General features: G+C 53.0%; 12 protein-coding genes across 12 annotated transcripts; 7 read left to right on the forward strand and 5 right to left on the reverse strand.

The window, feature by feature from the left end:
• Positions 1 to 20: 20 nt before the first annotated feature.
• On the forward strand, positions 21 to 1,540 carry K460DRAFT_369948 (Aldo/keto reductase). The gene has a single exon (XM_040934058.1). It carries the CDS (start codon positions 417 to 419, stop codon positions 1,410 to 1,412), a length of 996 nt encoding a protein of 331 aa, XP_040784497.1. The 5' UTR covers positions 21 to 416; the 3' UTR covers positions 1,413 to 1,540.
• A 295-nt stretch (positions 1,541 to 1,835) lies between these two features.
• Positions 1,836 to 3,122, reverse strand: K460DRAFT_291646 (uncharacterized protein; the record flags this gene model as incomplete). The annotated part of the gene is made up of 1 exon (XM_040929297.1): positions 1,836 to 3,122. One exon carries the CDS (start codon positions 3,120 to 3,122, stop codon positions 1,836 to 1,838), a length of 1,287 nt encoding a protein of 428 aa, XP_040784498.1.
• Positions 3,123 to 3,552: 430 nt separating this feature from the next.
• On the forward strand, positions 3,553 to 6,631 carry K460DRAFT_358626 (uncharacterized protein; the record flags this gene model as incomplete). The annotated part of the gene is made up of 3 exons (XM_040932124.1): positions 3,553 to 3,838; positions 3,922 to 5,543; positions 5,741 to 6,631. 3 exons carry the CDS (start codon positions 3,553 to 3,555, stop codon positions 6,629 to 6,631), a joined length of 2,799 nt encoding a protein of 932 aa, XP_040784499.1.
• A 979-nt stretch (positions 6,632 to 7,610) lies between these two features.
• On the forward strand, positions 7,611 to 8,828 carry K460DRAFT_319507 (uncharacterized protein). The gene is made up of 3 exons (XM_040930425.1): positions 7,611 to 7,772; positions 7,841 to 8,474; positions 8,545 to 8,828. Exons 1-3 carry the CDS (start codon positions 7,689 to 7,691, stop codon positions 8,712 to 8,714), a joined length of 888 nt encoding a protein of 295 aa, XP_040784500.1. The 5' UTR covers positions 7,611 to 7,688; the 3' UTR covers positions 8,715 to 8,828.
• Positions 8,829 to 9,335: 507 nt separating this feature from the next.
• Positions 9,336 to 9,955, forward strand: K460DRAFT_176037 (uncharacterized protein). The gene is made up of 2 exons (XM_040927007.1): positions 9,336 to 9,523; positions 9,580 to 9,955. Exons 1-2 carry the CDS (start codon positions 9,424 to 9,426, stop codon positions 9,804 to 9,806), a joined length of 327 nt encoding a protein of 108 aa, XP_040784501.1. The 5' UTR covers positions 9,336 to 9,423; the 3' UTR covers positions 9,807 to 9,955.
• A 372-nt stretch (positions 9,956 to 10,327) lies between these two features.
• Positions 10,328 to 11,438, forward strand: K460DRAFT_345312 (uncharacterized protein; the record flags this gene model as incomplete). The annotated part of the gene is made up of 2 exons (XM_040931270.1): positions 10,328 to 10,613; positions 10,755 to 11,438. The coding sequence occupies 2 exons, from the start codon at positions 10,328 to 10,330 to the stop codon at positions 11,420 to 11,422; spliced, it is 954 nt and encodes a 317-aa protein (XP_040784502.1). The 3' UTR covers positions 11,423 to 11,438.
• A 609-nt stretch (positions 11,439 to 12,047) lies between these two features.
• On the reverse strand, positions 12,048 to 13,120 carry K460DRAFT_435208 (carbohydrate-binding module family 18 protein; the record flags this gene model as incomplete). The annotated part of the gene is made up of 2 exons (XM_040938394.1): positions 12,220 to 13,120; positions 12,048 to 12,155 (listed from the first exon to the last, which is right to left on the reverse strand). Exons 1-2 carry the CDS (start codon positions 12,916 to 12,918, stop codon positions 12,048 to 12,050), a joined length of 807 nt encoding a protein of 268 aa, XP_040784503.1. The 5' UTR covers positions 12,919 to 13,120.
• A 527-nt stretch (positions 13,121 to 13,647) lies between these two features.
• On the reverse strand, positions 13,648 to 15,175 carry K460DRAFT_369952 (transcription initiation factor-like protein iib). The gene is made up of 4 exons (XM_040934059.1): positions 15,063 to 15,175; positions 14,986 to 15,003; positions 14,769 to 14,931; positions 13,648 to 14,711 (listed from the first exon to the last, which is right to left on the reverse strand). Exons 1-4 carry the CDS (start codon positions 15,155 to 15,157, stop codon positions 13,893 to 13,895), a joined length of 1,095 nt encoding a protein of 364 aa, XP_040784504.1. The 5' UTR covers positions 15,158 to 15,175; the 3' UTR covers positions 13,648 to 13,892.
• Positions 15,176 to 15,502: 327 nt separating this feature from the next.
• Positions 15,503 to 15,987, forward strand: K460DRAFT_293862 (uncharacterized protein; the record flags this gene model as incomplete). Its single annotated transcript, XM_040929455.1, has 3 exons — positions 15,503 to 15,529; positions 15,579 to 15,663; positions 15,719 to 15,987. 3 exons carry the CDS (start codon positions 15,503 to 15,505, stop codon positions 15,985 to 15,987), a joined length of 381 nt encoding a protein of 126 aa, XP_040784505.1.
• Positions 15,988 to 17,595: 1,608 nt separating this feature from the next.
• Positions 17,596 to 21,635, forward strand: K460DRAFT_176070 (DUF1765-domain-containing protein). The gene is made up of 3 exons (XM_040927008.1): positions 17,596 to 18,732; positions 18,783 to 20,351; positions 20,400 to 21,635. The coding sequence occupies exons 1-3, from the start codon at positions 17,765 to 17,767 to the stop codon at positions 21,253 to 21,255; spliced, it is 3,393 nt and encodes a 1,130-aa protein (XP_040784506.1). The 5' UTR covers positions 17,596 to 17,764; the 3' UTR covers positions 21,256 to 21,635.
• A 239-nt stretch (positions 21,636 to 21,874) lies between these two features.
• K460DRAFT_319525 (uncharacterized protein) lies at positions 21,875 to 24,145 on the reverse strand. Its single transcript, XM_040930426.1, has 3 exons — positions 24,086 to 24,145; positions 23,844 to 24,033; positions 21,875 to 23,787 (listed from the first exon to the last, which is right to left on the reverse strand). The coding sequence occupies exons 1-3, from the start codon at positions 24,110 to 24,112 to the stop codon at positions 22,016 to 22,018; spliced, it is 1,989 nt and encodes a 662-aa protein (XP_040784507.1). The 5' UTR covers positions 24,113 to 24,145; the 3' UTR covers positions 21,875 to 22,015.
• Positions 24,146 to 25,060: 915 nt separating this feature from the next.
• Positions 25,061 to 26,965, reverse strand: K460DRAFT_176120 (uncharacterized protein). Its single transcript, XM_040927009.1, has 7 exons — positions 26,632 to 26,965; positions 26,504 to 26,578; positions 26,404 to 26,459; positions 26,194 to 26,357; positions 25,536 to 26,149; positions 25,322 to 25,474; positions 25,061 to 25,273 (listed from the first exon to the last, which is right to left on the reverse strand). The coding sequence occupies exons 1-7, from the start codon at positions 26,761 to 26,763 to the stop codon at positions 25,097 to 25,099; spliced, it is 1,371 nt and encodes a 456-aa protein (XP_040784508.1). The 5' UTR covers positions 26,764 to 26,965; the 3' UTR covers positions 25,061 to 25,096.
• Positions 26,966 to 27,005: the final 40 nt, after the last annotated feature.

Genomic DNA, 27,005 nt, shown 5'->3' on the forward strand with positions numbered 1-27,005 from the left:
TACGGTCGGCCCGCTTGGCGGTTCAGGGTCCACCACGACGTCATATTGCTGACGGCCGACAACACCAAGGGTCTTCTTGAAACTGTTGGATGGGCCTTTTATGGGGAATTTCTCGCTGGCGTGGGCTGGCACGAAGAGGTGCCGGAACAGGGTTAAGGGCCAACCTTGGAAGTGAGGTCACAACACGGTGGTCTTGACTGGATGCGATGATGGAAGCGAAGAGAAGAGTTTTCGGATCAGGCAAAGACGGTACGACTTATGTAGCTTTGCAACCTTGACTCGCGACTCGAATTTTCGTGCAAGAATCCTCCAATCTTTATCATCTATCACATCAATTGCAACCTGAGCAGGAACTCGGTTTCTCATATCAAACTTTTTATCTATCTACAACTGTCCAAACACACCCCACCACCAACATGGGCTCCACCACACAACTCGCAAACGCGAAGACCTACACCCTTTCCAATGGTGTCTCCATCCCCGCTGTAGGCTTTGGTACCTTTGCGAACGAAGGCTCCAAAGGCGAAACCTACACCGCCGTCACACACGCCCTGAAGACAGGCTACCGCCACCTCGACTGTGCGTGGTTCTACCAGAATGAGGAAGAAGTAGGCGATGCGGTTCGGGATTTCCTCGCCCAGAACCCCAGCGTCACCCGCAAAGACCTCTTCATCTGCACCAAAGTGTGGAACCACCTGCACGAGCCGGAGGAAGTCGAATGGTCCATCAACAGCTCGCTCTCGAAGCTGAAGTTGGACTACATCGACCTGTTCCTCGTCCATTGGCCCATAGCCGCACAGTCGAACAAAGACCACATGCCCGCCCTCGGCCCAGACGGCAAATACATCATCAAGAAAGACCTGACCGAGAACCCCGAGCCAACATGGCGCGCAATGGAAGCCATCTACGCCTCAGGCCGCGCCCGCGCAATCGGCGTATCAAACTGGACCATCGCCGGCCTCGAGAAGCTGCTCAGCTTCGCCAAAGTAAAGCCCGCCTTGAACCAGATCGAAATCCACCCTTTCCTGCCCAACGCAGAGCTCGTCCAGTTCTGCCAGAAGAACGACATCCTGCCTGCCGCCTACTCCCCTCTCGGCTCGCAGAACCAAGTCCCCAGCACAGGCGAGCAGGTGCGCACGAACCCCAAGCTCAACGAAGTCGCTCAGCGCAGCGGGCATGATCTCGCCCAGGTCCTGTTGGCGTGGGGCCTGCAGAGGGGCTATGTTGTTTTGCCCAAGAGCTCGACGCCCAAGCGCATCGTGAGCAACTTTGAGATTCCCGTGTTGAGCAAGGAGGACTTTGATGCTGTCGAGGAGGTGGCCAGGGGCAGGCATACGCGTTTTGTGAACATGAAGGATACCTTTGGGTATGACGCCTGGCCGCAGGAGGCAGATGGCGAGCTGAAGGCATAGTCTAGCTGTAGTGCTTGGATGCATGATGAAAGGCGTTTTCCAGAGGCTGGTTAGACTCATTGATACCAAGAAGGCCTTTTAACAGGCTTGCATAGACTCGCTCGATGAGCAACGAATATATTATTTACTATCTTATCATACATCATAACCCCGCATTTACATCGTCAAAAAAAAGTCTCGTGACGTCTTTATTGGGTATAATAGTGGCACTCGCCATTGCCTGTCGTCTGCCAGCGACACCAGCTATGTTCCATACGTGTGCCACCCGTTCTTGCGAGGGGTCGGAGCGATAAGGTCGCATGCTTGTGTACTCGCGATATGTTGCGTAACACAGAGATATTTTGTAGCTCTTCGTGCGTGGGAGAGACGAGTACTTGTTGTTGGTACTGAATATTATTGGCCTATCAGAAAACCAGATTGTCATCAAGTCGGAACAAGGCGATCCAACAGTTCCAGATTCTCTCTCTCTCTGCGCTCTTTCCACCGTGGCGTTGCTTGCTGAGCTACAGCTGGTACTTTCGAGAGCACAATGTCTGCAAAATGCTCTTTGGTGAATTGCATCGCAATCTGTGCCTCCGCATACTTCTCTTGCTCCATCAGTTGACGTGCAACGCCTAGGCAGAGCTGGACGAGGAAATGCCTTCGGCTACGTGAAGCTTGTGCAAATTTGGTGGCTCCTGTGGGATCCTGGATGAAACGAAGGCCAGGCAGCGCGCTGGGCTGGGTGGGGTGATGCAGCCACAGCATCGATTCGACTGCCTGGCCCCATTCTCCAAGCCAAAGGCGAGATGATTGTAAGAAGGGTTGGTATAGTGCGGGTTGGATAGATAGATCTGGGCTTGAGCTGATGCGGTTCACCAGGTGGGCTCCAGCGGGCCTTAAGATACTATACGCCGAGTCGTGTCCACTGACCTCAGCCATTCGGAAAGCTTGCAGGAAGACAGCCAGACCTTTATCCAGTCCTGTGGTTGCTTCAATGGACACCATTTTGGCCAGCAGTTGTCGCCTAAAGGCCTCTACTTTCCACGAGTCGAGCCCCGTCTCTTTGGAACGCTGCTCGTTGGAGCGAATGAACCAGCGCCATGGGACGGCAACTTCGCCCTCTGCGAGAAGCAGCGTGATCAGTCTGTCCAGGAATCTGCTGCCGTAACCCTGCTTCGATGTGCAAAGCTCGAGGAACTGCTTGGACGAGTCTAAGCCGCTAGTCCGCAACCACTCGGCCAGAATGGAAGCTGGTGTTGCTCCGCCCCGTAGTCCTGAAGAGGGGTTGCCTGCGGTATTCTCCAGCACCTCCAAGCACATGGCGGCTTTGGGGAGGTTGGCGGCTCCTGTTGCGATCTCGCGCAAGAACCAGCTCATAGGGTCTCTGAGCACATCGACTGCTGCAGGCTCTGATCCTCGCCGGTGGGGCTTCACAGCGAACAGAGGGTTGGTCAGGATGGAGTCGATGTGGCGCGAGGCGGAGGCGTACGACGAAGTGGCGTGAGGCGGGGAGGGGCTGCGCAGGGCATGGCTGTCTGCAGGCTTCTGTGTGTGTTTGCTTTTGCTGCTCTCGGGGAGGGCGAGGGGGTGCTCGCGGTCGAGGTGGGCGCGGAACGAGGTGGTGAGAAGGGTGAGTAATTGCTGGCTCTCTCGTGGCGACAGCGGCAGCTGTGGGTGGAGCTTTGCGGCGAGGGTGCCCAGCAATCGCTTGCTTGCTTGCGATTGCATGATGTTTTTCTTCTTCTTGACGTATCGTGGGGAGGGAAGTGAATTGGGGAGGGTTGGGGTATGACGAGACGCGGTGGAGCCCTCAGCAGCGTTGGCCCCAGGCGCACGTGACAGGCCAGCGAGGCCTTGCAGCTCGCGACACGACAAAGTGTAATGGGGGGCCCGTAGTCTTTGCATGTCCCCAGCCCTCTCCTCAGCTCTGCATATACAACACGGCCGACGACAGCCGCGACCAAGACGACTCTGCTGCCTTTTGCGCCATTGGAGCTCCTCTAGCGCCAAGCCGACTTGATCGCCTACTCTTTTCGCTCCCCCCAACCTTACTTTCCCTCCCCTACATCATCACCACGCACGTCCTCCCTACGCCCGCCTTACCCACACATACACACAAAAGTCGACGGCGGCTTGACCACACCCCCACACAGCACACATGTCTGAAGTACCGTCTCGGCCTGCGCGAGGCAGGAGCGCCGTCCGCGGCGGCGCCAGAGGCTCACACGCTGCCCGAGGCCCAAGAAAGCCAAATGGCGACAGCGCGTCGTCCCCCATTGACACATCGGCCGACCAAGGTGAACTTGGCGAGCTGAAGAAGCGTTACCAGTCACAACTCTCGACACTCAAAGAGCTTTTCCCTGATTGGACCGACGCGGAGCTGGTGCTCGCAATCGAAGACTCCAACGGCGACCTGGAAACCACCATTGATAAGATCAGTGAGGGTAAGTGAATCACTGTCGCGCACCAATTCCACGTCGGAAGCCGCGCACCATCACGAAACCTTTACTGACATGACGCTCCACAGGTGCCGTCTCCCAATTCGCTGAAGTCCCAAAGAAAGCAAAGGACCGGTCCCGTTCCAAGGCAAAGGAGAATACTGCTCCTCCAGAGGGTGTGTCTAGTCTGCGTGGTAGCCGCGGCGACGGACCCCGCCGTGGCGGTGATAGCGTTCGAGGCGGACGTGGACGTGGCACTGATCGCGGCCGCGGTGGGCTTCGAGGTGGCCGTGGAGGAGCCACCAGTGGACCGCGTGCTGTTACCGGCTCGGTTCCAACGACCGAGTCACCTGCATGGGATGTGCCTCCAGTTGCGGAGGAGCCCAAAGAGAACGGACAAGCTGCAGAGCCGACCACGATTGCTGAAAAGGTCACAGAGCCTGTGGCCGCAGTGGCAGCCGCCGCGAAGAAGACGTGGGCCAGCATGTTTGCTGCGCCGAAGCCCCCGCCCGTCGTGCCTAAAGCTGCCGCAAAGGCTGCTCCATCTCATGAAGAGCCCACGCCCGTGCACGGCGAGACACCCGCACACGACGTTGCTCAGGAGCCTGCAGTGCATAGCGAAGGATTGCCCATACCACCCACTGCAGACGCAGAGGTCGGGGAGCCGCCCATCGCAATCGAGAACACGTCCCAATTGCCGCCAGATAAGACGGACGGCGGACTTGGCCCTGAAGTTACTCTGACGCCCTCGAAAGACGAACTTACAAAGGAGAATGTCGAGCACCTGCCCGACGAATCGCACCCGCCACCGACAGAGACCATGTTCAGCACCGTGGCCAGCTCAAAGGATATTGGAAGTACTGTTGTGACCCCATTGAACGGCCCAGCGCAGGCGCCCATTGGCCGTCCCGGCATTGGAGGATACGCAACGTCGGCACTGAAGGCGACTTCTGGAACCCCACACCGCAGCGCAAGCTTCCAGAGGAGAATTGCCGAACAGCATGAGGCAGTGGTCATGCCTGGAAACCATGCCGTGGACAGGGCTGCAGTCCAATTTGGCAGCTTGGGCTTGGGCGATACGTCCGATCTGGATGTGGACGAGGACAGGGAGCAGGCCGAGACTAGGACCCAACCCCCTCAACACTCCCCCGTTGCGCAGCCCAGGGCGTCTTTACCCCCTGCTCCTCGCCAGGCTCCTCAGTCAGAGTCTCAGCAACCAGAGTCGCATTCCACACCGAAGCAAGCCCCTGGATTGCCTCCTGCACCACAGCAGCAACCGCTCTCGCAGCAATCGCCTTCCAACCCGCTTGCTTCTCAGGCTATGCAAAACCAAGGATCTCAGTCCAACCAGCCTTACAACCAGTTCGGCCGTTACGGCCAAACAGGTATCCAATCAGAAGCGTCTGCGCCTCCCCAGAAGCCGTACGATCCCTTCGGCCAGCAGATCCCACAGTCGAACCAATACGACTACCCTGGACAACAGAGTCAGGCACCGTCACAGCCTGGCGCCTTCTCCTCTGCACCCGATAACTACGCCTCCCAGTATCTCACAGCTGAACAGCGCTCGCAGTACCAGAACTACTATGGGAGCTATGGCCAGCAAAATGCTCAAACCCAGCAGGAAGCTGGTTCGGCTCAGCAGCGTACCGGCAGCGCTTTTGGCTCCGGTCCTAATGACTCGACTTACTCCCAGAGTCAGCAACAACAACAGGTAAGATCACGTCCCGCTACTAATTGGTCCCTCGAACATGTACTCAAAACTCGTTTGCGCGGGCCTAATGCCAATCAATCTGGACTGTCTCAACAGGTACCTTCAGAGAAGTGGTCAGGTGAAGCGCACAGAGCAGGAGCCATGGTCGAGCTAGGATTCCATCCTTCGGAAGAAAAATAGCTAATCTGTGCATGTAGTCTCAGAGCCGATACAACGACGCTCAAAACAGCGGACACAACACACCCAACCCTGCATTGGGCGGACAACAGGGACCTCCTTCGCAAAACCAGCATATGCAGCAGCAGCAGCAGCAAGGCCAGCAGGGACATGCTGGAGGCTACCCTTACAATCACCCGTACTATGGTAGCCCCTATTATGCCAACTACATGAATCAATTCGGTGGTTATGGCCAGGGAGGAGGCTATGGCTCGTTCGGCAAGGGTATGTACGGACAGCCTCAGCACTACGGAATGTCGCCGCAAGCTTCTTTCGAGCAGCACTCAGCCTCCCCCGCTAACGCGGGAGGCTTCGGCGCATCGTCCTTGCATGAGCGCGGCAGTGGCATGGGTGGAGGATTCGGCGACTACGGTCGATCTGCATCGGGAACATCCCAGAATCCTAGCGCGACAGCCGCTTCTGGTGGATTTGGCGGCCTACCTGATACATTCAGTCGGCCCCAAGGCTATTCGAGCCAAAGCTCGTACGGACAGCAGCAAGGTGGTCAACAGGGACTGAACGAAGACTCCTTGAAGCCTTTTGCCGATTCAAAGACTGGTGGGCCCAGCCCGTCTGCTCTCGGAGCTCAGCCCGGCCGCCCTGGTTCTGCCACACAGAATACTCCTGGCCAGAGCGGACAAGGCGGTCTTCCCCAGCATTCGCAGCAGCAAGGCTTTGGCGGCTATCCAGGTCACCTCAGCGGCAACAACCAGTACGGAGGACTCGGTGGACTAGGTCACCAGAACTCTGCAGGCCACCAGCAGCAGCAACAGCAGCAGCAGAGTGGCTATGGCAACTATGGTGGCTTTGGAGGCTATGGCGGTGGCAGCTACAACCGCGGTGGGTGGGGCGGGAACTATGGGCAGCACTAAGCCTCGCCCTTGTTCCACCATACAACTTAGGGACTTTACGATGACGATTGAGGAGGAAGCCAAGTCTTATGCATAATAAAAGATGGATGCGTAACGGCGAGGGGCATTACCTTTTCTCTATGTTTTCTGAATTGGCACGAAAAGCATCTTTCTTGATCCGCTTTGACAGGGCTGCCTTGTACTATGAAATCTCCTTCTTTCTCTCCTCTTGCATCCTCTCACTCTTGTCAAAGTCAATTTTGGTTATTCGGTCCAGTCGCAAAGTATGCGGAAGGCGTTCATACCTGCAAGGGGGGGTGTCAAATCCAAAAAGATCAATCTGCTTTTCTTGTTAGTTTCATTGTTTAGCTTCTTGTCCGGGACGGACTGTACTAGGTTATGGATGGGATATGGAAGGAAACAAGCGATAAGAATAGTCGAGTATGGCCTTTTCGGGCTCAATTGAACGTGGCTGGCTCAGTCAGAGCTGCTATAGCTCTAATGCAATGCAATGATTGGGAATTGGAAGGAATGTCGTCTTTGGTTTGCGGTGAATAAGTGGGTGTGTTTAGGCCGAGGATCGCATTGTGTGAGTTCGTCCCTCTGAGAACTGCATACGAAGGAGCTCGGCTTGGTCATGCTATACGACAGGTGAGACAATCACAACTCTAGCCCACAGCTCTTCCCGCTTTGTGACGCTCACTTGCGGATCAAAAACGCCAGTCTCACCTACGCAAGCAGGCATCCGTATAGACTGCATACAAGCCAGACCCCTACCATATTGCTGACGCCATTGCCCATCACATTCTGACCACCCCTACACTTGATTGATGGTCTTTTATTGAGCGAGGAAATGCGCCTATTCGCCAAATGGTTCAGCTTATGCAGGTCGAGGAGCGTGGCGCACTACTTTCCGGAAGATGTCATTGGTTAGCTGTCTTTCCAACTTCGCTATGAGCTAAGCTGATGGAACGATGATGGCTTACCCACGGTCTGACGTGTCTTCATGTAGCGGGGAAGACTATGTATAAGACTCAGGAGGCAATAGAAGGTTTTTCTGGGAATTAACCAAGGCACCATGTCTTTCCAACCAGTCTTTGATAACTTCGCGACCAGGCCGAAAACTGCGACTCTCAAAAACCCAAGTGCAACGTTTCATGCAGTGAGTATTCGTAGTTTCCATTCCAATCCCTAGCTGTATAGCTCACCAACTAACAAAACCATCTAAAGCTCATCCGGGACCAATTCTCCATCCTAACATGGCTCCTGCTCGGTGCTTCCATCCAAGCCCTAGCATCAGCCTTCCTACCCTACCGTAACATCGTCCTAGTCCTACCCATCCTCCTCATCCTCAGCTACAAGTTCACCACCACTCTCTTGACCCTATCCGGCATCCTCTCCAACCCTCGCATGGAATCCGTAATACCAAAACGCACCTCTATCGTCCTGCCCGACGAAAAAAGGATCCCAAACAGCATAGGCGGCAGCACCGTCTGCGCCATCATATTAGGTGTCGTTAGCAACCATCCCCTCGGCATGTTTGGCCCAGGCTTCAAAGGAGTGGGCGACCGTTTTGACGCAATGATTGAGGAGCTGAGTCGAGATGCGACGAAGCATGGGTTTCTCGGTACTTCGGCGTGGCTCGGTGCCTCGGAGCGCACCACATCGAACGAGTACATGAGTATTGTGTATTTTGAAAACGAGGGTTATCTACATGCGTTTGCGCATGGGCCGCTGCACAGCGAGGCGTTGCGGTGGTGGCGTGCGACGGAGAAAGAACACGGGCATCTTGGGATCATGCATGAGGTGTTTTCTTGCCCCAAGAAGTCTTGGGAGGGCATTTATATAAACTATCAACCTACTGGTGAGTGGGCGTCCCCGTCGGTTGCTTTTTGGGAGATGGGTGGCTAATATTTGCGTTTGTGACGTTGTAGGTCTCGGCACGACGGCAAAGGAGGTGACCAGCGAGACGGGGCAAAAGTCTTGGGTTAATCCTCTTGTTCGGGTGAGTGGGAACAAGCTGCTCTATAGTAAGGGCCGGATGGGTAGGAGCGTTGGCGAGAAGGAGTGGGACGAGATGAAGCCATCAGAAGTTGCTGCATAAAGTATGTTGAACATTGTGGCGTTGGGCAACTTGCGTTGCTCTTCCCTTCGATGGAAGAGGATTTTCAAAGCGCCTACGCCCTAGTTGAGCTATCGCTGGTTCTGTGAAAGTACTTTAAGTGCGGAAATATTTGTAATTACATTAATTCTTCTAAAATAGGCTTTAAAACGGTTGCCAACCATGGTTCCAAACCTTATTATTGTTCTCCCATGGTACTAAATATCAATTTTCTGCTCTTAATAACTACTGATAAGTCTGATGCGAGTTGTGGTTATATCTGCGAGGAGTCACTCGCTCTTAAGGCATGTATAAAGCTGCTCTGTAGCCTTCGTCTTCTGTCTGCTGCACCTCTATACGATGACAGAACAGATTTCCCTTCGATGGAAGTGCTCACCACGAACGTATCAAATCCATCTAGTACTTAACGAAGTAGAATAGCGAAGTAGGAGTCGAAGTCCATTGGAAAATCGCAGCCGAGATAGCGGCTAATCGCAGCTGCAGGTACTCACCTTCGCCTATCAAAACGTTAGTCTCATCTATGGATCCGTCTTCATATTTCGTCATCTCGGACATGTACACGCCATGCGCACGCCATCATGCGTCTTATATAAAGCGGGTAGAGCTTAAGTTTCTTACCGCTAGAAGAGCTTGCTTGCGATATTTGAATTGTTTGTTGAGACAAGCTTCCACCTACCGGGTCGCTCGGTTCATGTTCAAAGGACCGATAGAAACATGCACAACAATCGCGAGTTCTGTCAGCACGCAGTCGGGAGCTGCAAACGTGGTCAGCATCTCGCTCGCTGTCGAAGGTACGCTGCCAACCTCTCACAGGGCGAAATGACGATCATGTAATCAGACGCATGAGGTATACACAATGCTGGGCATCAGCAAGCCACAAATTCTTCGCCATCCTCCAGAGAAACCCTTGTTGAACAATGCAATCTCAACCCGAGACAGGCATCTTGCCTCGTTCAACTTACCCAAAAGAATAGTGGCAACAAGAAACGTACCACCGTCCCACCGATTTTCTCACCGCCCATCTCATCCCATCAACACACACGCGCCTTCCACGCCCATCGAAAGATTTCTTAATTCGTTGTAGCTATTTTGAAGGCTAAAGGCACGCTACTGCAGCCCATGATCCTCCTTTATACCTATTGAAGGTCGGCATGGACGTTGACAGCTGCAGTAGCGCCGGCAATGCCTGCCAGATGGCTCTTGGGGGTCTGGTTGGTGTGGTCGTATATTTTATTGATGAGTATATATGTTGTTGATAAGCGGTAGCGCCTACCCTGATGGCCGTGTTGATGACCTAAGTGACTGGAGCTTGAGCTGTAAAAGCGCATTGTGCCCACTTCGCCCTCAAGACATTGCTGTGTTGTTGCATTCCCTTGCGTATCATCAGTACCGAGCGTGGAGAAGGGTTTGAGACACAATCAGTCAATTGCAGAGGTTTTGCCCGTTCGAGACATCCAGACGAAACACTCCGTAAGCAGTGCTTTTAAAAGGGTAAAGGGGATTTGGTACGAATAAGAACACTTCGGCGCTTCCAGCAGCTTCATCGACACTTTCTTCGGGCGCCAAACTTGTCAATACCAGCAAATACATCCACCATGTTCACAACCGAGCCCAAGATAGATACGCTCCCAGCCTCACCATTACTCCGTCTGCCGTTCGAGATCAGACTCATGATCTATGAGTACCTACTCTTCCCGTCCACGCGCCCTTCGACCAGCAACAGCACCTCGGTCGCAAACATAGTACCGGACTTTCACACCTACTACTCCGAAGATACGAACAGCACTCCTTTCACGCTGAGTGTGCGCACAATTGATCCGTGGCTGGGTGCGCAGGGCTCGAGGACATGGAGACGAAGGAGCACATATCATATGAGAACTGGTAAGCTCTACCCCGGACTTCTAAACCATCACGATCGGAAAAAGACATACATGTCAAGAAGGGGACTCTGGGGCTCAAGATAGATACAGAAGAAGAGAACCTCACAAGACACATGCTAGGCTCCCTGCTAATATACCAAAGGCCCGTTCCTAACCAGCACAACGCCAACAACCTACCGCGTCTTACTCTCGCCCTACACGGCACATCTACGCCAAAACGTCCCTTCGCTCCTGGCGTTGAATCGGCAAATCCACGCCGAAGCAAGTAAAGTCCTGTACGCGACGTACACGTTCTCCTTCCACACGTCCATCGAAGCGGCAGTGCCGTTTCTCAGCGACTTGTCTCCACGGGCGCGCAGCCACGTGCGCCATCTCAGCCTGACGAAAAAAGCACTTCCATCTACCAAGGAGTATGATCGTGCGGAATGGAGTGCCCTGTGTGCATATCTTGTTGGAAATCAAGAACCCTCGGCTTGTACGGCCCCTTTTACGCTTCGCCTGCGCACGCTTCGCCTCAATATCATAGCGGGCAAACCTGATCTGGGCTGGTTCTCTGTTACCTCGCTTACGCCTACGGATTTCTCTGCTATGATGACTATGCGGAGTGATTTAAGGGGTGGGGATCTTGTGTGGGTAGAACAATTAATCGCCATCAGGGGGTTGGAGGAATTACATGTTAAAGCGCTGGTAGAGCACTGTGCGCCGCCTGTGAGCAAGGAGCAGGCATTCTGGGTTGCGTTTAGCAAGAGCGTGGATGAGGGGGCGTTTGGGGAGTGGATTAAGGGGGTCATGCTACCATCTCGGGGATAGGGGTTGATTTACGAGGAAGGAAGTTGGTGTAATGTAGCAATATGTTGCAACATTTCCTTTTGACTTCCTGGGCTTTCTTTACGAAGTTTCATACTAATTAATTATCTGGTAATTACTCAGGCATGGTGTCCAGCCACTCGCTTTATTTATTGGGCATCATCTATTAGCCTTTATTTGTTGTCTCCCTATAATAGGCGCTTATTAGTAGTATCAGTGATCGTGAAAGATATACACGGAGGAAAGATGAATAACATTGTCGCTCGCCGGAAGGGGCTGGCTATCATACATAGTATCATGATCCAGAAAAGAGGTGAAAAAAGACGGAAACATGCTGACATTGGAGGGTGGGAGATGTTAGGTCATGCGTATCTCCCCTCGCCTTGCGTAAAACAACCGTCGGGCGCAGCAGCGCGAATGTCTTTCGTTTAACCAGCACAGCCTGCGTTGTAGTCCTTGTGTGTCTAACGGTCTCGGTTGCGAGCGCAGTGGTCTTGGTCATGTCTCGGTCTCAGTCTCCGTGCAGTAACTTGCAGGAAGCCGGTACTGTCTGGGAGTGAGGTCGCATTCGGAGGTCTAGACCCGGCCCAAGATCGACGGAGCGTAACTTGATGCAGGCTGTTCGAGTTCAACCTAGGCAGACACCAAAGGTACTCTGGCAGCCAGCATTGCAGTATGCTGGCTTCATCCCACAGTATCCGTACGCAGAGCAACAGTCTCCAAAGCCGCTACCAGTCTACAGACACATATAGGTATTTAGTATATGTCGCTCTATCAGGTCATATCTGGACGATACTTACACATGTGTACCCGGTCATGCCACCGCAAATGCCATCTGGTGAGACCTTGGGCGAGTCGTGAGGCACTGATTCAGGAGCAGAGACATGATGATAAGGAGTCGGCTTGTCCTGGAACGTCCGATAACCAACACGCTCGGTGCACGTCTCGACGAGAATATCGACACCGATTTTGCACTTGAAGGTCGGTTCGCCGAGCCAGCTGCCAGTTCGATCGTACGTGTTCTCACACCTACCATTCGAGCACCAGGCCGGGGGACAAGAGCCTTTCTTAGCACCGGGGATATATATCTCGACGCCTCCGCCGATGAGAGGGCAGAACGAAGGGTGGTTAGGCCCGAGATGGGGATCACAGTCGATGACGGAGAGATCGTACCATATCGCATTTCTGGTGGGTTCGAAATGGTATTCAACCTGCACGATACCAGCAGGCGCAACTCGATACTTGGGATAATCACGAATCTTGAGAGTTATCCCGCCCTGGAGGAGTTCAGTGTTGACCATGCCGTGAGTGACGGAGCCATGATTGCCGGGGATTTTGATGCGGGATTTATCTAGGCCGTCCAGTCTTGATCCTGCGGGACCGACTGTCCAGTACCAGATGTCGTATGGGCAGTGGTTGATAAATCTAATGGTATTGGCGGCGGCGGCAACGGTTGCATATTTCAGGAGGCCAACAATGAGGAGGAGAATGGGATTCATATTGATGAGAATGACGGGTAGAGAGAGGGAGAATGAAATGAATGCCTAGCGAATGGTCTTCAGGGGTCTGTACGCCTGTACCTTTGGGTGAAGGACGTCGACAACCACAGGAAATTGACAAACAGGAAGATCCGAGGGAAATATGATAACTATATAGTTGTATGAACGACAACTTACCTGGGCCGCTAAAGCCTCTTTCGCAGCTTACTCTCGATCGTCTCTTCCATCAGAAGTCAAATGGTGTGGTCGAGACTCTCCAATGAACTGGTCGATATGGATCTCACCCAGTAATTGAAGTATTGACACCCTCACCGAGGCTAGTACTAGTGTCAGGACGATTCCAGCTGCGGGGAGATTCGCTTGAACTAAAGGACATATGGTGCGGTGTGAAGCTGATGAGAAAAGGCCCACGTTGGCCGAAAAGATCGTCTACCGATACGCTCTTGTAGTGTCGGAAGCTGATTGCAATGAATTTCAAGAGCACGTCTCGAGGGACCCACTCCATGGGTATCAAAGTGGACACAGCGAGACGACCCTGAAGGCACGACCCACAGGCAAAGCTAGGGGCCCAATCTACACGTCTACCTCCAAGGCCTCAGCGTCTGTCTAGGGTCTTGAAGGTGATTTCGTGTACTCTAGAGTTCGAAGTTCGGTTTGTTGAAGCGCATTAGTAGTATAGTCTGCACCAAACAACGCATCACTCACGATGATTGTGGCAGTAAAATCCCAAACGCCATTTTCAATTGATATCTGCCTTTCTATCGGGGTATTTAAGCCATGAGACTGACCAGCTGTCGAATAACCAGACAGTGAACGCCGACCATGCGCGCTAAAAAAAGAAGTCAAAGCACAATTGAGAGTCCCAGAACGCCCCCAAAAATGTTCAGGGGTACTCAATTTGAAAAATGGAAAATTTCCGCACCTACTAAGCACACTAGTCGCCTTCCCGCCGCCTGTGATTGTCCGCGACCTTTCTAAGCTGCAGGGATCCTTGAGCGGTCGCCGCCCTTTTTGATCCATTCATCTTGGATGATCTTATCCTGCGCGGCGTGCATGAGTTTGTAGGCTGTGCGGATGGTGCCGTCGCTAACCTCGACCGCGGCACCAATTTCCTTGGGTGTCTTTGGGTGGCCCATGAGGTGCGAGACTAGGTAGAGACAGGCACCAGCAATAGAAAGCGGAGATCGACCAGCAGCAACGCCCTGTTCGGTGACGACCTTGGCACAGTTTTCTGCGACGATCTGAACGTGCGGTGGAAGGCCGAGCTTTGCACAAGCGCGAGGCATGAGGTTTTCGGCGCTGGTAGCGGTACCTGTGAGGTAGTTGTTCGCGTCCAGCACGGCTCCGTTGCCAGCAACCATGGGACCGCCCTTTTCTTTCTGCATTCTCTGCAAAAAGGCCTCGAGGGCTTTGAATGTGCGACCCACCTCCTTTTTGGACACGTTTGTCATTTTGAATATCTCACGGAAGCTACGCTGCTGCTTCATCTGGCGGCAGGCGATGAAGATGCAGCCGGCGATGATGGCGTCCTGCGACTTGCCCTTGAACAGCTTCGCATCATCGGCCTGGCGGTAAAGGTGTTTGGCTGTTTCGGCGGTAGGCCTACTGATGTTGGCCGAGTCACACAGCGTGGTGATCTGACCAAAGGCCGCCTGGAGGGATTTGTTCGCCTTGTCATGATTGGATTTATTATGGGCACGACTCAGCTCACGAACACGAAGTCCGCCGTCACCAAATCCTATCTCTGTCTGAAGTTGAGAGCCATGGAGTAAGGGGTTAGCGGCGTCTCCGATCTTTTAAATCAAGTCAGTGTATGTCTCATATGCAGTTCGCACATGGACGTTACGTACACGAGACGGATCATCGTTGCCTTGGTCATCATTAGAGAAGGTACGCCACTCTGAGCGAGTGTCGATGATCCTGTCAGCGAGGACGCGACCGCAGGAGCCGCATATGGTATCGCCGTTGCTGAACTCCTCGATGATTACGGGTGGGTTTTCTCTGCAATCTGGGCTATGATTTGCTATTAGTTGGACTTGATGAAACATCTAGCTATAATCATCTTACCAAATCAAGAGGACATTCCTATGTTGAGGTACTAAGTCAGCCTGTCTCACATGCCTTTTGTCAGTGTGTAGACGTACAGATCCTCCTGCCACTCCTCTTTGACTGGAGCTGTAATTATGTCCTCGTAGACCTCTCCGGGCGAGAGTAGGCGGCCGTCTGGAGCGTACGACATAGCGAGTGAGATGTCCGTGGAGGGAGCGGGCTATCCGTGGTAGGGCGGGCACGCTTTGTATCGTGGACTCCAGCTCTTGTGCGCGCGCGTCTGGCACCCGGGAGCGATCGAGGAGCTGCGTTTGGGACGGACGCAGGGTGGTGTTGGAGGGACGGTTTGGTGGTGGCAAGCAGAGGTCTGACGGCTTGTTGAAAGCACGGTGTCGTAGGCAGCGAAGGTTGCCAAGCGCCATGGTGCGCTAAGCCGCTTCGGGATGCGGCTCGAGCTGCGGTTTTTCCCAGCAAGCCGACCTTCACCCCGAAGCTCCCATTTATCGACAGCTCCCACCCTCTCCACATCAACACAATGCTCGCGCAATCCATCAGGGCTTCGGTGCGCTATCCTGGACCCTCTCACGTAGATGCCTGCTGACCCGCCATAGCGCCAGGCGCTCGCACGCGTCGCCCGCCAGCAACCTGCGTACCTCGCCCGCCGCACCTTCATCACTCCCACGGCGGTTCGCTCAGGTGATTCATCCCCGTCGCTCGCCCACGGCTCGTACTGACCCAATTGGTGCCATAGCCGATCTAGTGCAGGACCTCTACCTCCGCGAGCTCAAGAACTACAAGGTGCCGCAAGTCAAGGCCGCCGATGCCGAGGGCCACGTCCAGAAGTTCTCCGTTCCCAAGGCCCCCGCATCTCCCGAGGAGAGCGACATTGCGAACGAGCTGAAGTCGTACGAGACACAGGCGGTCGATGTCGAGGGTGCTGTGAGCGAGGATGGCACCGCGCTGCCCGAGGAGGACTGGTTCGAGGAGGAGGACGAGAGCGCCGCGACTCCTGCCCATTAAGCTGCGTTGGCAACAGGAAGAATCATCTGTATCAAAATACTAGCGCATGTGTCAATACCAACGGGCAATAGATAGCCGCGCCTGTGGATAACTGTTATGCCACGATCGTATCACGTGACGCGTGCAGCCCACTCCTCCCGTTGGTGAAACGTGACAGCAAACACGTGCAAAGTGACTTGGTTGATGAGCATCATGAGCGATCCCTTTTCAAGTGCATAATAGTCTCTGTTGCCCGTTCCTTTGGACAGCTCCTTCGTCTCATCTCAGAAATGCAAGCCTGTTGGCCTTTAGTAGTTTTGGTCGCCTTGTCAGTCCTTTGGACATTACTAAAGGACACGACGATATGGTGTAGGTAACTCTTCGAGTACTATAGATGGACTAGACTCTATATAGTTTGTGAAGCAAGCATGTCAGATCTGCATTGGGAAAGCTGAACGACAGCAATATCACGCACAGCAGTTCAGCTCCCCACCATGGTGCTGATAGACGAGTATTGCCCAGGACAGGACAGGACAGGACAGGCACGGATTATGCAGCGCTGCATATGCACTTTGTTCGCATTTAAGTTTGCCACCAATATCTTGACGCCATGAGCAGCGAACCACAAAGTTTTCAGATAAGCCACTGTCTGTGCCCAGTGCTGTCGTCTTGCACAAAGGAGACTGTGGATGGCGCAAATTCCGGCATCCGGGCGACAGCTCACCGCAGCGCAGCGCAGCGTGGGTCTCGTCTGCAACCTAGGACGCACAGCCGCAAGACAAGCAAGGCTGAAAAGCGGAGACGCCTGTTTGTAGTGCATGTCCCGAATCCCTAGCGCTTGTCGGTGCCGGTATGGAGCTCTACTCTATTCCAGTGTACATGTTGTTGAGGAGCGTCGGAGCCATACCGGCAGGGTTTGGGTGTATCGTGGGCCAGAGACTTCGGAGCGGAGATTCAGGCTGGGAACGTCATGACAATGATAATGATAATGATAATAATAATAATAACAATTACAATGATAAGTCGTGCTGTGCTGGATAAGGACCAGGGTAGCGAACAGGAGATTGACCATGGAATAAATGAGATTGAAGGCTCGTTCGTCCGGGGGTCCGCCGTAGCCCACACAGCATAAGCATTGGCATCCTACTCGACTTTATGCTATACCATGCTACAACAAGTCGCTCATGTGGCCGCCCTCTCTCTGCACGACGCAGCACACATACACACACACTTACGACGCCCTGCTGCCGGCCCTCGACAAAGAAGCAATAAAACAAAAGATAGCCCCATTTCAAATCTATAAAAATCCCGCCGGCACGATCTGCACAAGCGGCATGTCTAGTGCCAACCTGCTCCTCATCCTTGCTAGCCTCAATTCATCCGCCTCTGCAGGCGTCAAAGTAATTCGTAGCCACTTGCCCCCAGCGTCGTCCGTCCCCTCAGCCTGCGTTGCGTGGTAGAGTCTCAAACCTCGAATCCTCTGTCGGTCGCTACTGAACCTCTGCCCTCATTCCCACACTCGCTGCCAGTCTCCCCATCTCCAAACTCGAAAAAAGTCCTTCTCCGTTCGTTCCGGCCCCACAGCCTCGATTGTGACGTCTTACCTAGCATCGAAACCCCGAGATTGAGCTATTCACACCCTGCACTACTAAAACGGCCCGCCTGATACGACGACGCCGCTCCCGTGCCATATACGCGCCATGAGGCTGTGAAGGGAAGCCCAGTCGAACATCGAGAGATCCCACCACCACCACCACCACCACCATCCTCTTCACCGCTCCCGCCTTCCGCCCTCGCCATGCCCGCTGCCGTCGCTTCGGCTCCTCGCTCACACCACTCCCTCGCAAACGCCTTTCGAGGCAGGCATCGCGCCGTCTCAGAAGTTGGCCCGCCCCCGCCGCGAGAACCAGAGCGTGTACAGCTACCCAAGGCTGCTTCCTACACCTACTTCCCACGAGTGAAGGACCTGGACCACGCGTCGCCCGTCGTGGCCCTAAACGGTCTCGTGTCTGGCCAAGACGTCAAGACCAGCAAGAATGGAGAAGGCTTGTCTGACACCTCGTCGGGTGGCTCGAGTCCCGCGTCGGAGGATGCACCCGAGGAAGCTGTACAAATGCCGCAACTGAGACCCAGCGCCTCGCGCCGCCGCTCCTCGAGATTCTTGTCCTTTGCCAGCAGGAGTAGAGAGCCGTCTGCTGAGCCCAAGCCCGACCGCAAGCCTGACGGAGGCCGCAACGAGACGCTGAAACAGTCAGACTCGCTAGCAAACTCGCCAGCACGCTCGCTGACCAAGCTGCGGAGAAAGTCGTGGATCGTGTCCTCGCAGCAGCAGCAGAAACCAGAGTCCTCACCAACGAGGGAGAAGAGCCGTAAAAAAAAGGACGACGACGTGAAGAAGCAAGCCACTACTGACGCGAACAAGCGGAAGACGCCAGCGGGTACTGCCAGCATTCCTGACGAGTCCGAGGCAAGGGACACCATCTCGCACGAGCGGCCGCCTATTCCCCACAGCAAGAAGAACAAGCGCCTCAGCGGGCTGTTCAATGCAACAGCCAACGCCCCCGCCGTGCCCGCCGTGCCCAAGTCCTTCTCGACCGAGAAACTCAACATCTACCCACAAACGCATACCCCGTTAAGTCCGACCCACCACGTCCCACCTCTGCCGCGCAACATATCCACCGAGAAGCTCAAAGGCGTAAAGACGGAGCCTCGCAAGAAAGACGAGCTCTGGACCGTGTTCCGGACGCTCGATGCGGATCTGCGCAAGCACGACTCTCCCTCCATCATTCCCTTCGCCATTAGCTAACAAAACGCAGATACCAATCCAAATCCACTGCGCTCAAAGCCAACGTGGTACGCACGACCCTCCTCCCGTTCCTACGCCAGTATGCCTCCCATCCCTCCAACTACAAGCTTAGAGCGGAAGACTTGGATCGGCGCGCAAACATCCTCAACGGGTGGTGGACAGGCTTGTTGGAACTCATAGCAGGGCGGAATAATCAGTCCATATCAGGCACAGATCGTCCAGCCATTTTGGACGGTATAGCGGGAATCATGGAAAGACCCGAGTGGAGACAACCGCCGTCCGGTTTTTGTGCCCTCGCAGAACGTGCAGAGACCTTCTCTACAGCGACCGTTGCCTCCAGCTCCTCGAGCTCCTCAGATTTCCTCGCCGAGTCCGTCTACCACAATGTCCGCAACATCTTCACCCAAAACCTGCTTTCGCAAATGTCATTTGCCGTCGATAAGATGTCTCTTCGAAACGCAGCAGCCAGCCTGGTCACCTTTTGCGGCAAGACGTGTGCCTACGTTTTTTGTTTCTGCCCTGGAATTGCTGATATTCTGGTCCGCCTATGGAATCCCTCCCTTGATATGATGAAGCGTGTTATGGAAGAATCCGGCGTCTCCAAGCTGGATACATTGGATGCTGTGTCTGATCGCATCGTGGCTTCGTTTCCTCCCATGCTTCATTCGCTCAAGTTTCACTCTCTGACAAAACTTGTACGCCAACTACGCAAGCCGGCATCACCGCCCCTTGCTGTGGCCAACCTCGACTGGTACGGGACCTGGAACAAGCGCTGGTCAGGCGCAGAGAGCGATCTATTCTACGTCTTCGTCAAACACTACCACATCATCGTTACTGACTTCTTACCCGTCGAGCCAAGCAATGCAGAGCGTGTCTGCGTGCCTGGATTAGTTGCGGTGCACGCGCAGCTCCTGGTCAATCTGGACGCGACCATCAACAGACACGCTGCGCCTCCACAGACCGACGACCAAGGCTCAACAGTGGCTCCCATCACTTTTGATGATGTTTTGGGTGATACAGATGCTTCAGCATCTGCAGTAGCTATTCCGCATGCAAACGCAACACGCCAGATGCAGGAAAACCGTCTCATTATGCTCATACGTGATTTTCTTTCCGAAAGGAACGCACACCTCCACACTGCCAGACGAATTTTTGCAGACAGCTTCGCCCGCCTGCTGCAAGCGCAGGCACGAAAAATCTCCATTTACGACAGCAACGCTTGTTACACATTGTGTGATTTTTTGGAAGAAGCTTTCGCCATCATGGTTCGTTACGAACAAAACGACACGGATCAGCATTCCATCATGGACTGGACTTTTTGGCTCTCGGTGTGCAAGTCGATGGCTGCCAGTCAGAACACAGCTACCGAGATCAAGTTGTACGCTTTTCTGTACAGCATCTGGTCCATCCTTTGTCTGGACGCGCAAAGAAAGACAAGCTTGTGCCTCAACTTTCTCTTAGAACCCGAGTTTTTCGAGAGCAGATTCAACCATTGGTGTCCAATGGTTCGATCATACTTCATGCGGCTGTTGTGTTGGAGGGTTGCACGGTTCGATGGGGTAGAGACTGACGCCGAAGTGTATGTTCTATCGCGATATCGCATCTGTCCTAACTAATGTTCCAATAGCGTGATCAAGCAGGCGCTTAGTGATCGCCTCCGCACCGTATGGTCGCACTACCTCTGGCTACACGAAAATGCCGATCGCAAACAAATCATGCTTCCGTCCACGCAAGCATGCAACCCCGCACCAGGCCGCCGATTCCTTATCATACGTAATGATAGTCCTATTGTGGCAAACAGTGGGCCTTATCTTTCATTCGATGGAGTAGTGCAAAACACGCATCAACGGAAATTCTCGCCCACCACTGAAACACCTCCGGAAGCACCCGAGGCTCGACCCACGTCAGCGATGTCGATAGATTCATTGGACTTTCCGGATGAGGATCCTGGCAAGGGCAAGTGGAACATTCTGCGGAGCCTCATGGGAGTGGGCTCGAAGCAGACGGCCAAGTCGAAGAGTCCTGCACCATCGACTCACGACAAGGAGAATGCCAGCAAAACAGCGCATGCCAACGGTGAAAAGCCGAATGAAACATCCTCGAGCGACAAGCCTGCGGTTGTCGAGACTCCGGCGCCAGCACCTGTTACCCATCGCACCTACAACTTCCGCTTCTCTCTGGAATGGGTTGATAAGCGCTTCGGCGCATATCAAAACATGCGTCTACAGCCCCCGCGCCTCCCACTTCCAGCACAACTCCTCCTCCAGCAAAGAAGCATCAACATCGACGCTGTTACTCCTACGCAGCCAACTGGCACAGCAGCAACGTCAAGTACCTACGCAGGTCGTGCTCTCGCTGAATGGACGTTTGTGAGCCACGAATGCCAGAATTTCTTCGAGCGGAGGAAGAACGAGGGAGTGCCTACCAACCGACAGGTCGAGACACCTACGCTCGCTGTTGAGGCGTTTAGGAGGCCTGGATGAGCTGGGCCCCCGACGATAATATTTCTTCGATACCCCCCCACTTTACATGCATGCTTTTGCATGTAGGACCTTGCCCTGTTGTCACTGTCGGCAGGTTCGATACCACATCATCATCATCTTTTCTCCAATAACACCATATTTCATCACTACTACTACGAATTGCATCTGGGACGTTCATTTGGAACCTACCCACAGCGGCGTTTTCTATTGCTATCTCTCTTGAGAGGGCTTATATCATTTTTCGTTCGACGGGGTTTACACACACAACTCTGCATACATGCATAGCCGCGCCCCGCTTTTGTGCATAACCTCTTTCCCTCTCCCTCTCCCTCTCCTTTAGCTACCTCTCTTGCTGTTCTCGGAAATTAATGGCGTTGTAATGCGAGCGGAATCTGGATAATTTTACATACATATGGCGCCAGTGCACCGGATGGGATGGGATGGTTTGGGATAGGATAGGTCCGCTTGGTCGGCATATTTAGTTAGATCTATGAAACTCTTTTGGGGCCTTTGTTCCTTGTTCTAACTCTTATTTCTCCAGGCACAAACTGTGTGTAGAATGATTTCGTTATTTCAGACTACAAGATGAATAAATCCAACACTATAACGACCGTAAAGCCTCGTATATACAGGAAAACACGCTATCTCATTCATGCCCTCACCTCTCCACTCCTCTCCCGACAAAGAAAACGCCGAAACAAAACACCTCTCACAAATCCCAGTTTGTACACCCTTCCATATACGAAAAAGACAAAAAGAGTCATGACCTCATCAAACTCCCGCGCTGAGGCTTCATCTCCCGAATCGGCGAAACAAGCGCGGGCGCCGAGTCAAAACTCACGCGCTTAACCTCCTCCTCATGCGCTGACGCGTAGTCCCTTGCGTCTGCTGAGCTCGACGTACTACCACTACTACGATACCACGACGAAGACGCATGTGTGACGGCGGCAGAATCGGAAACAGAGCGTGTACCGCTACTACTGGACTGCTGCTGCTGCTGCTGCTGCCTTGTTGGATGCGAGGTCAATGCCGCTGTGGCTTGTTGTGGCATCTGCGTCGGAGTCTGAGGGCGTTTCGGTGCGTCGGGTTGGGTGGATGCATTTGTTGTGTCGGAGCTGGAGGAGCTTTGCGGGTCGTTGTTTTGCTGGGTGGAGCTGAGGGTGGAGTTTGACGGGTCTGTTGAGTGGTTGCGGCACGTTGGGCATGTTGCGGGTTGTTTCTCGTTTTTGCCTGGTAAGGTAGGTTTGTAGACTTCGATAGGCGCTGTACAGCAGTTGTAGTGAGGTGGCGGCGTTGGTGGGTGCAGTTTATTCTTGTCGCTGTTTTGCTCTAGTTTCGTCAAGGCGTCTGTGACGGCGTCGCCTATGTCGAAGTCATTGAGGTGGTGGCCTTCGATCTCGAAAGTTCGCTTTGGGGTGCCTCTTCTTGACTGCGGGTTGGGGTGTTCCAAGACGGGCTTTGAGCTGTGTGGTGGCGCAGAGTCCGGAAGAGGCCACTGTGTAGGAATATCTGGGACGGGTGGAATGTCGCCGTTGACGAGAGATTTCCGATCGTGATGGGATACTGCTGACCCCCTGGAGGAGTGGAGGCTGTTCCGCGCGCTTGTCGACTCGGTTGACACGCGTTTGACCTTCCAGTTGCCTGTCTTTTTATCCACTTCCAAAGTTGATGAGCCGTACTTCAGCGAGTCGGCTAGTGTGTGGGTGTCTTCGAACACGGATGTCTGGTATTGGTGCAGAGTCTGACTGGAGTTGTTCTGATGCGTCATTGACACACCACCCGCCTGGGTAAGATCCTTCTCGCTGTCGATGGTATTGACAGTGTAACGGCTGTTACGCCCGGAGTAATCGCCTGCTATCCTCGATCCATTTGGAATGTAGAAGCGTAGATCGACGCGGACCAGAGCGAACATGATGATGACGATGATCTCCGTGACGAAATTGAACACATAGAAGCAAGCCTTATGCAGATACCAAGGCGTGTCGACGGGCTGACCTTGAGCATTCCGCAAAGGAGTGGACGGAAGCCAAGCCAAGACACAGCGGAAAATCTGACCAACAGATAGTACCGCGACGGCAATAAGAAGGATAATGATGTTGATCCCCAGGCGACCGGCCCCAAACTTCTCCACTTCCGTCCGCGGAATGGTGAACGAAAGAAGGACTAGGACTGCCGGTGCAAGACAAAAGACCGTGAAGTACGTCTGAGCAGTGACGAAAATGGCGTGAAAGATTCGCAGCTTTTCAGAGTTAAGGGTAAAGGATTGCCAGATTGATGCAGTCATCAGCATGAATAGCATGATTACTAGACATGCAAGGGCTCCTCGATGGAAAATGCGATATGGTGTCGACCATCCGATCCGCGCGTGTTGCCCGCGAACAATTCGTTGAACGAAAAACCAGTCAACCATGTACAGGATTATAGTGCCGACATAGACGAAGACGTTGGCTGTTATGGCTAGGCCAATGTTCTTTGGATGACAGGCCCATGCTATCCGCAAGGACATGGTGATGATTCGGATTTTGCAAAGACCTGCATCTTGTAAGCCAGAAATGATACTTGTATTGGGTGGAAGGGAAGATGCATACCAAGAATGGCGCCATTGAAGACGAACTTGTGCCCACGACCCTTGTTGTTCTTGAAGATCTTGATATGGATCACACCGAAGATGAGATAGAGAGCGAGAAAGACCGCGCTGATCGGCACATCAGGGATCAGTTCGGGTTTTCCGCCTAAGCCTGCAGTGTTTGAACGGTAGGGTGGACCTCCACCCGTGACCTGGGTTCTGTTACTTGCGTGCATTCTAAGATTGGGGTCTAAAGCTTCTCACCTGCGACTGACGTTGAGTACCTGACATCTCTCAGTGGTATGGCATACAAAACGTCGTTCGCGACAGTAGGAAGGAGGCCAAACAGCTCGACCATGGGGCGGGGACTGCATAGCGTATATGATGGACTGAGATCATACATTGTCTAAGCCCCAAACAAGACATGCAGGGCTTGGGTAGTGTAGCCTAGATAAGCAACCCGATCACGACTGTGTCATTAGTTATTCATAGTAAGATTCAACTGGGGGGTACTGGTGCTCCCGGGTAGGCGGTCGGATGAACCTCAGCCGTGCGCAACTTTGACCACAAATGCCTTACTGGGTTGGGGTCCCGGCGGGCATTATGAATTGTGCTACGCGTCTGGTTCGCAGTGGAATAACAAGAGATCGAGCCTTACTATCAGGGAGATTTTGATGCTCGAATTACCTCTCCATCGACTTCAATTTTCTTCTTACTCCTAGATCATGGAATTCAAGTGGTATCTTGATCATTTCCAAGCGCAATGCATCGTGCTAATGCTGTCAGCTGCGCGCTCAAGGACACCCATGTCTTGACGTTGTCGAAGGCAGATGGCTTGATCGGCTCTCCTCAGTGTTACCGGAGATCTACATGGCGTCCGCTGCTTGATGTTGACTGGAAGAAGGGTCATCGGTGGAAACGATAGGGCCCTCCGACCAATGACGTGCATCGGCGTATCACCGTAGAAACTCCGATCGTCCTGACTGCCCGATTTAGAGTAGACGGTGAATGTTAGGAGCTTACGGTTTCATGAGATGCAGAAACTACATCTATTTTGACAGAACGAAAAAGGAGAAACGAACGAATCACGTTTGCGGTAAGTCGAGACATCATTGAAAGCCCGGGTTTCTCAAGTTTGGCTCGGTTGAATACTTCCAATACTCCCTTGCAGCGCCGCCATAAATTGAAGGTTTTTTCGGTCTAGGTCCACCTTGACATGGCGTGCGTTATCTCCAGCAGAGGAAGTCAAGATTCTTCTTGCAAGATCGCATAAAACTAGTCCATTATCCCAACTCGCGTAGATCTTTCCCGACGCTTCCGCCGTGTGCTTATATACCAACTAACATAGACAGCGAGTGTTAGCACGATAGTACATACCCAATATAACCAGAACCAGTGCGACACAACTTGGCCTTCTCCACTGAAGCTGAAGAAGCCTGTGCTAAAAAGTGTCTACAGAAGTCAGCGCCAAGTTCTATGTTGGAGCTCAAGACGACCTACAGCTATAAAGGTACCTGGCAGGAAAGCAAGAGTTACAGCTGCTATTGTGCGCATATTGGTGCTGTCCATCTGACTAAAGCGGCTGATAGTGAGAGATGTCTCTGCTGTTTTCTTGTTCAGAGCATTGTCACGTTGGGACATGAGGCTGTTGCACTACGTCAAATCTCATTAGTAAAATGCAATGCTGAACTAGTGCGCGATTCAGAATACGTACCATTTGTAGTTGAATCTCTGCCCGCTTCCCTAGGTATGCACTCCTATTCTCGACTGCCGTCGCCCACATTTTCATAAACTGCATCTTCTGCCCAAACATCCTGATCGCCAACTCTTGCGACGGAACAGCCCTCGCACTTACTAGCTTTTCGTGCATTGAGTTAATGAATGCGAGAAAGTTTTGGCGGGTCCGACAGTGGGACTCGTAATATGCGCAGTCCGAGGCGATGGATGTCAACTCTCCAGGAGCAGCTTCGAAGTCGGGATCATTCCACGTCTCAGAAACACTTTTTCCCTTTACAGTAGTCAAGCCCAGCCGCTGCCGATAGTTTTGATGGGTGCCAGTTGTCTTTTCAACTCGGTAGAGAAAACGACGAATCCTTCGCATGCGACCAGGCAGGTGTTGGAGCCGCATCTCAGTGAGGATCATTGGGAGAAAGTACGGGTACCACGCAAATTCCACCATTTCACTGAGCCGTCTCTTGAATACATGTAGGTCTTCTTTGGTCAATATCCGTAGAATGCAGCCGCTGCACATAGTATCTGAGTCGAAAACGCATGATAAACTAAAGTCAGTTGCATCATCATCCCATTTTGGTGCTTTCATTACGAAGCCTATTGAAAATGAGTTTAGGTATCAGGGTCGGGTTGGATCATACCAAAGTGAGAGTCCTCTAGTGGCACTTCGAATGCTATTGGAGGCGTCTGAAGCGTTTCAGATTGAAGATAGTCCTCTTCCAGTCTTAGCACTGCAGCTAGAGACCGAAAAGCTGTACTTTGAAAGGGGTGGGATGGGACGATGTCGCTATTCATTGGACATATTCTGTGCTTGTTAGACTTGCGAGGACGCCATGGACAAGTATTCGTACAACAGTCGGAGCATTCTGAGCGATTTGGGATGAGTTTGATCGGGCCGATGGGCTCCCTGGTTGAATTAGAGGCTATCTTGTCCAGCTTGATCGTACGCACCGTTTGATTACCAGAGTTGAACCAGTCCCCAATGTCGACAGGCGGTGGCACTTCGTTTAAAACAGCATTGGTATTCTATACAGCTCTTAATCAGGGAGCGAGCATTGGGGCTCTCAGTCCAGACTGACATTGTGTGATGTTATTTCGATGTAGGTTACATCCTTTATATCCGTGAAGTCATCCATCGATCTGTCGTAATATTCAGCCAACTCCTTGGTCACAGTGACATGACCGTTTAAGGCGTTGTTTGGTAAGCTCATGACTATAAGAAAATCGCAAGGTTTGAAAACGCAGTTTCATTATCGCGGAATCTTTTCAGCTATATGCAGATTGCACTGCCACAAGCAGGCAAAAGAAAGTCCAGAGTGCAGCCTGCTGAGGCAGGGCTGAGGCAGGGACAGGGCGAGATCATTCGTCGAAATAACATGAAAGACATTGCTCGAGCTTCTCGGGGTATCACCAATCATACAATACGGGTCAGTTGATCGAGCTGAAGGTGAGC

Source organism: Cucurbitaria berberidis, assembly GCF_010015615.1.
Source record: "Cucurbitaria berberidis CBS 394.84 unplaced genomic scaffold K460scaffold_5, whole genome shotgun sequence".
Lineage (NCBI taxonomy): Eukaryota > Fungi > Ascomycota > Dothideomycetes > Pleosporales > Cucurbitariaceae > Cucurbitaria > Cucurbitaria berberidis.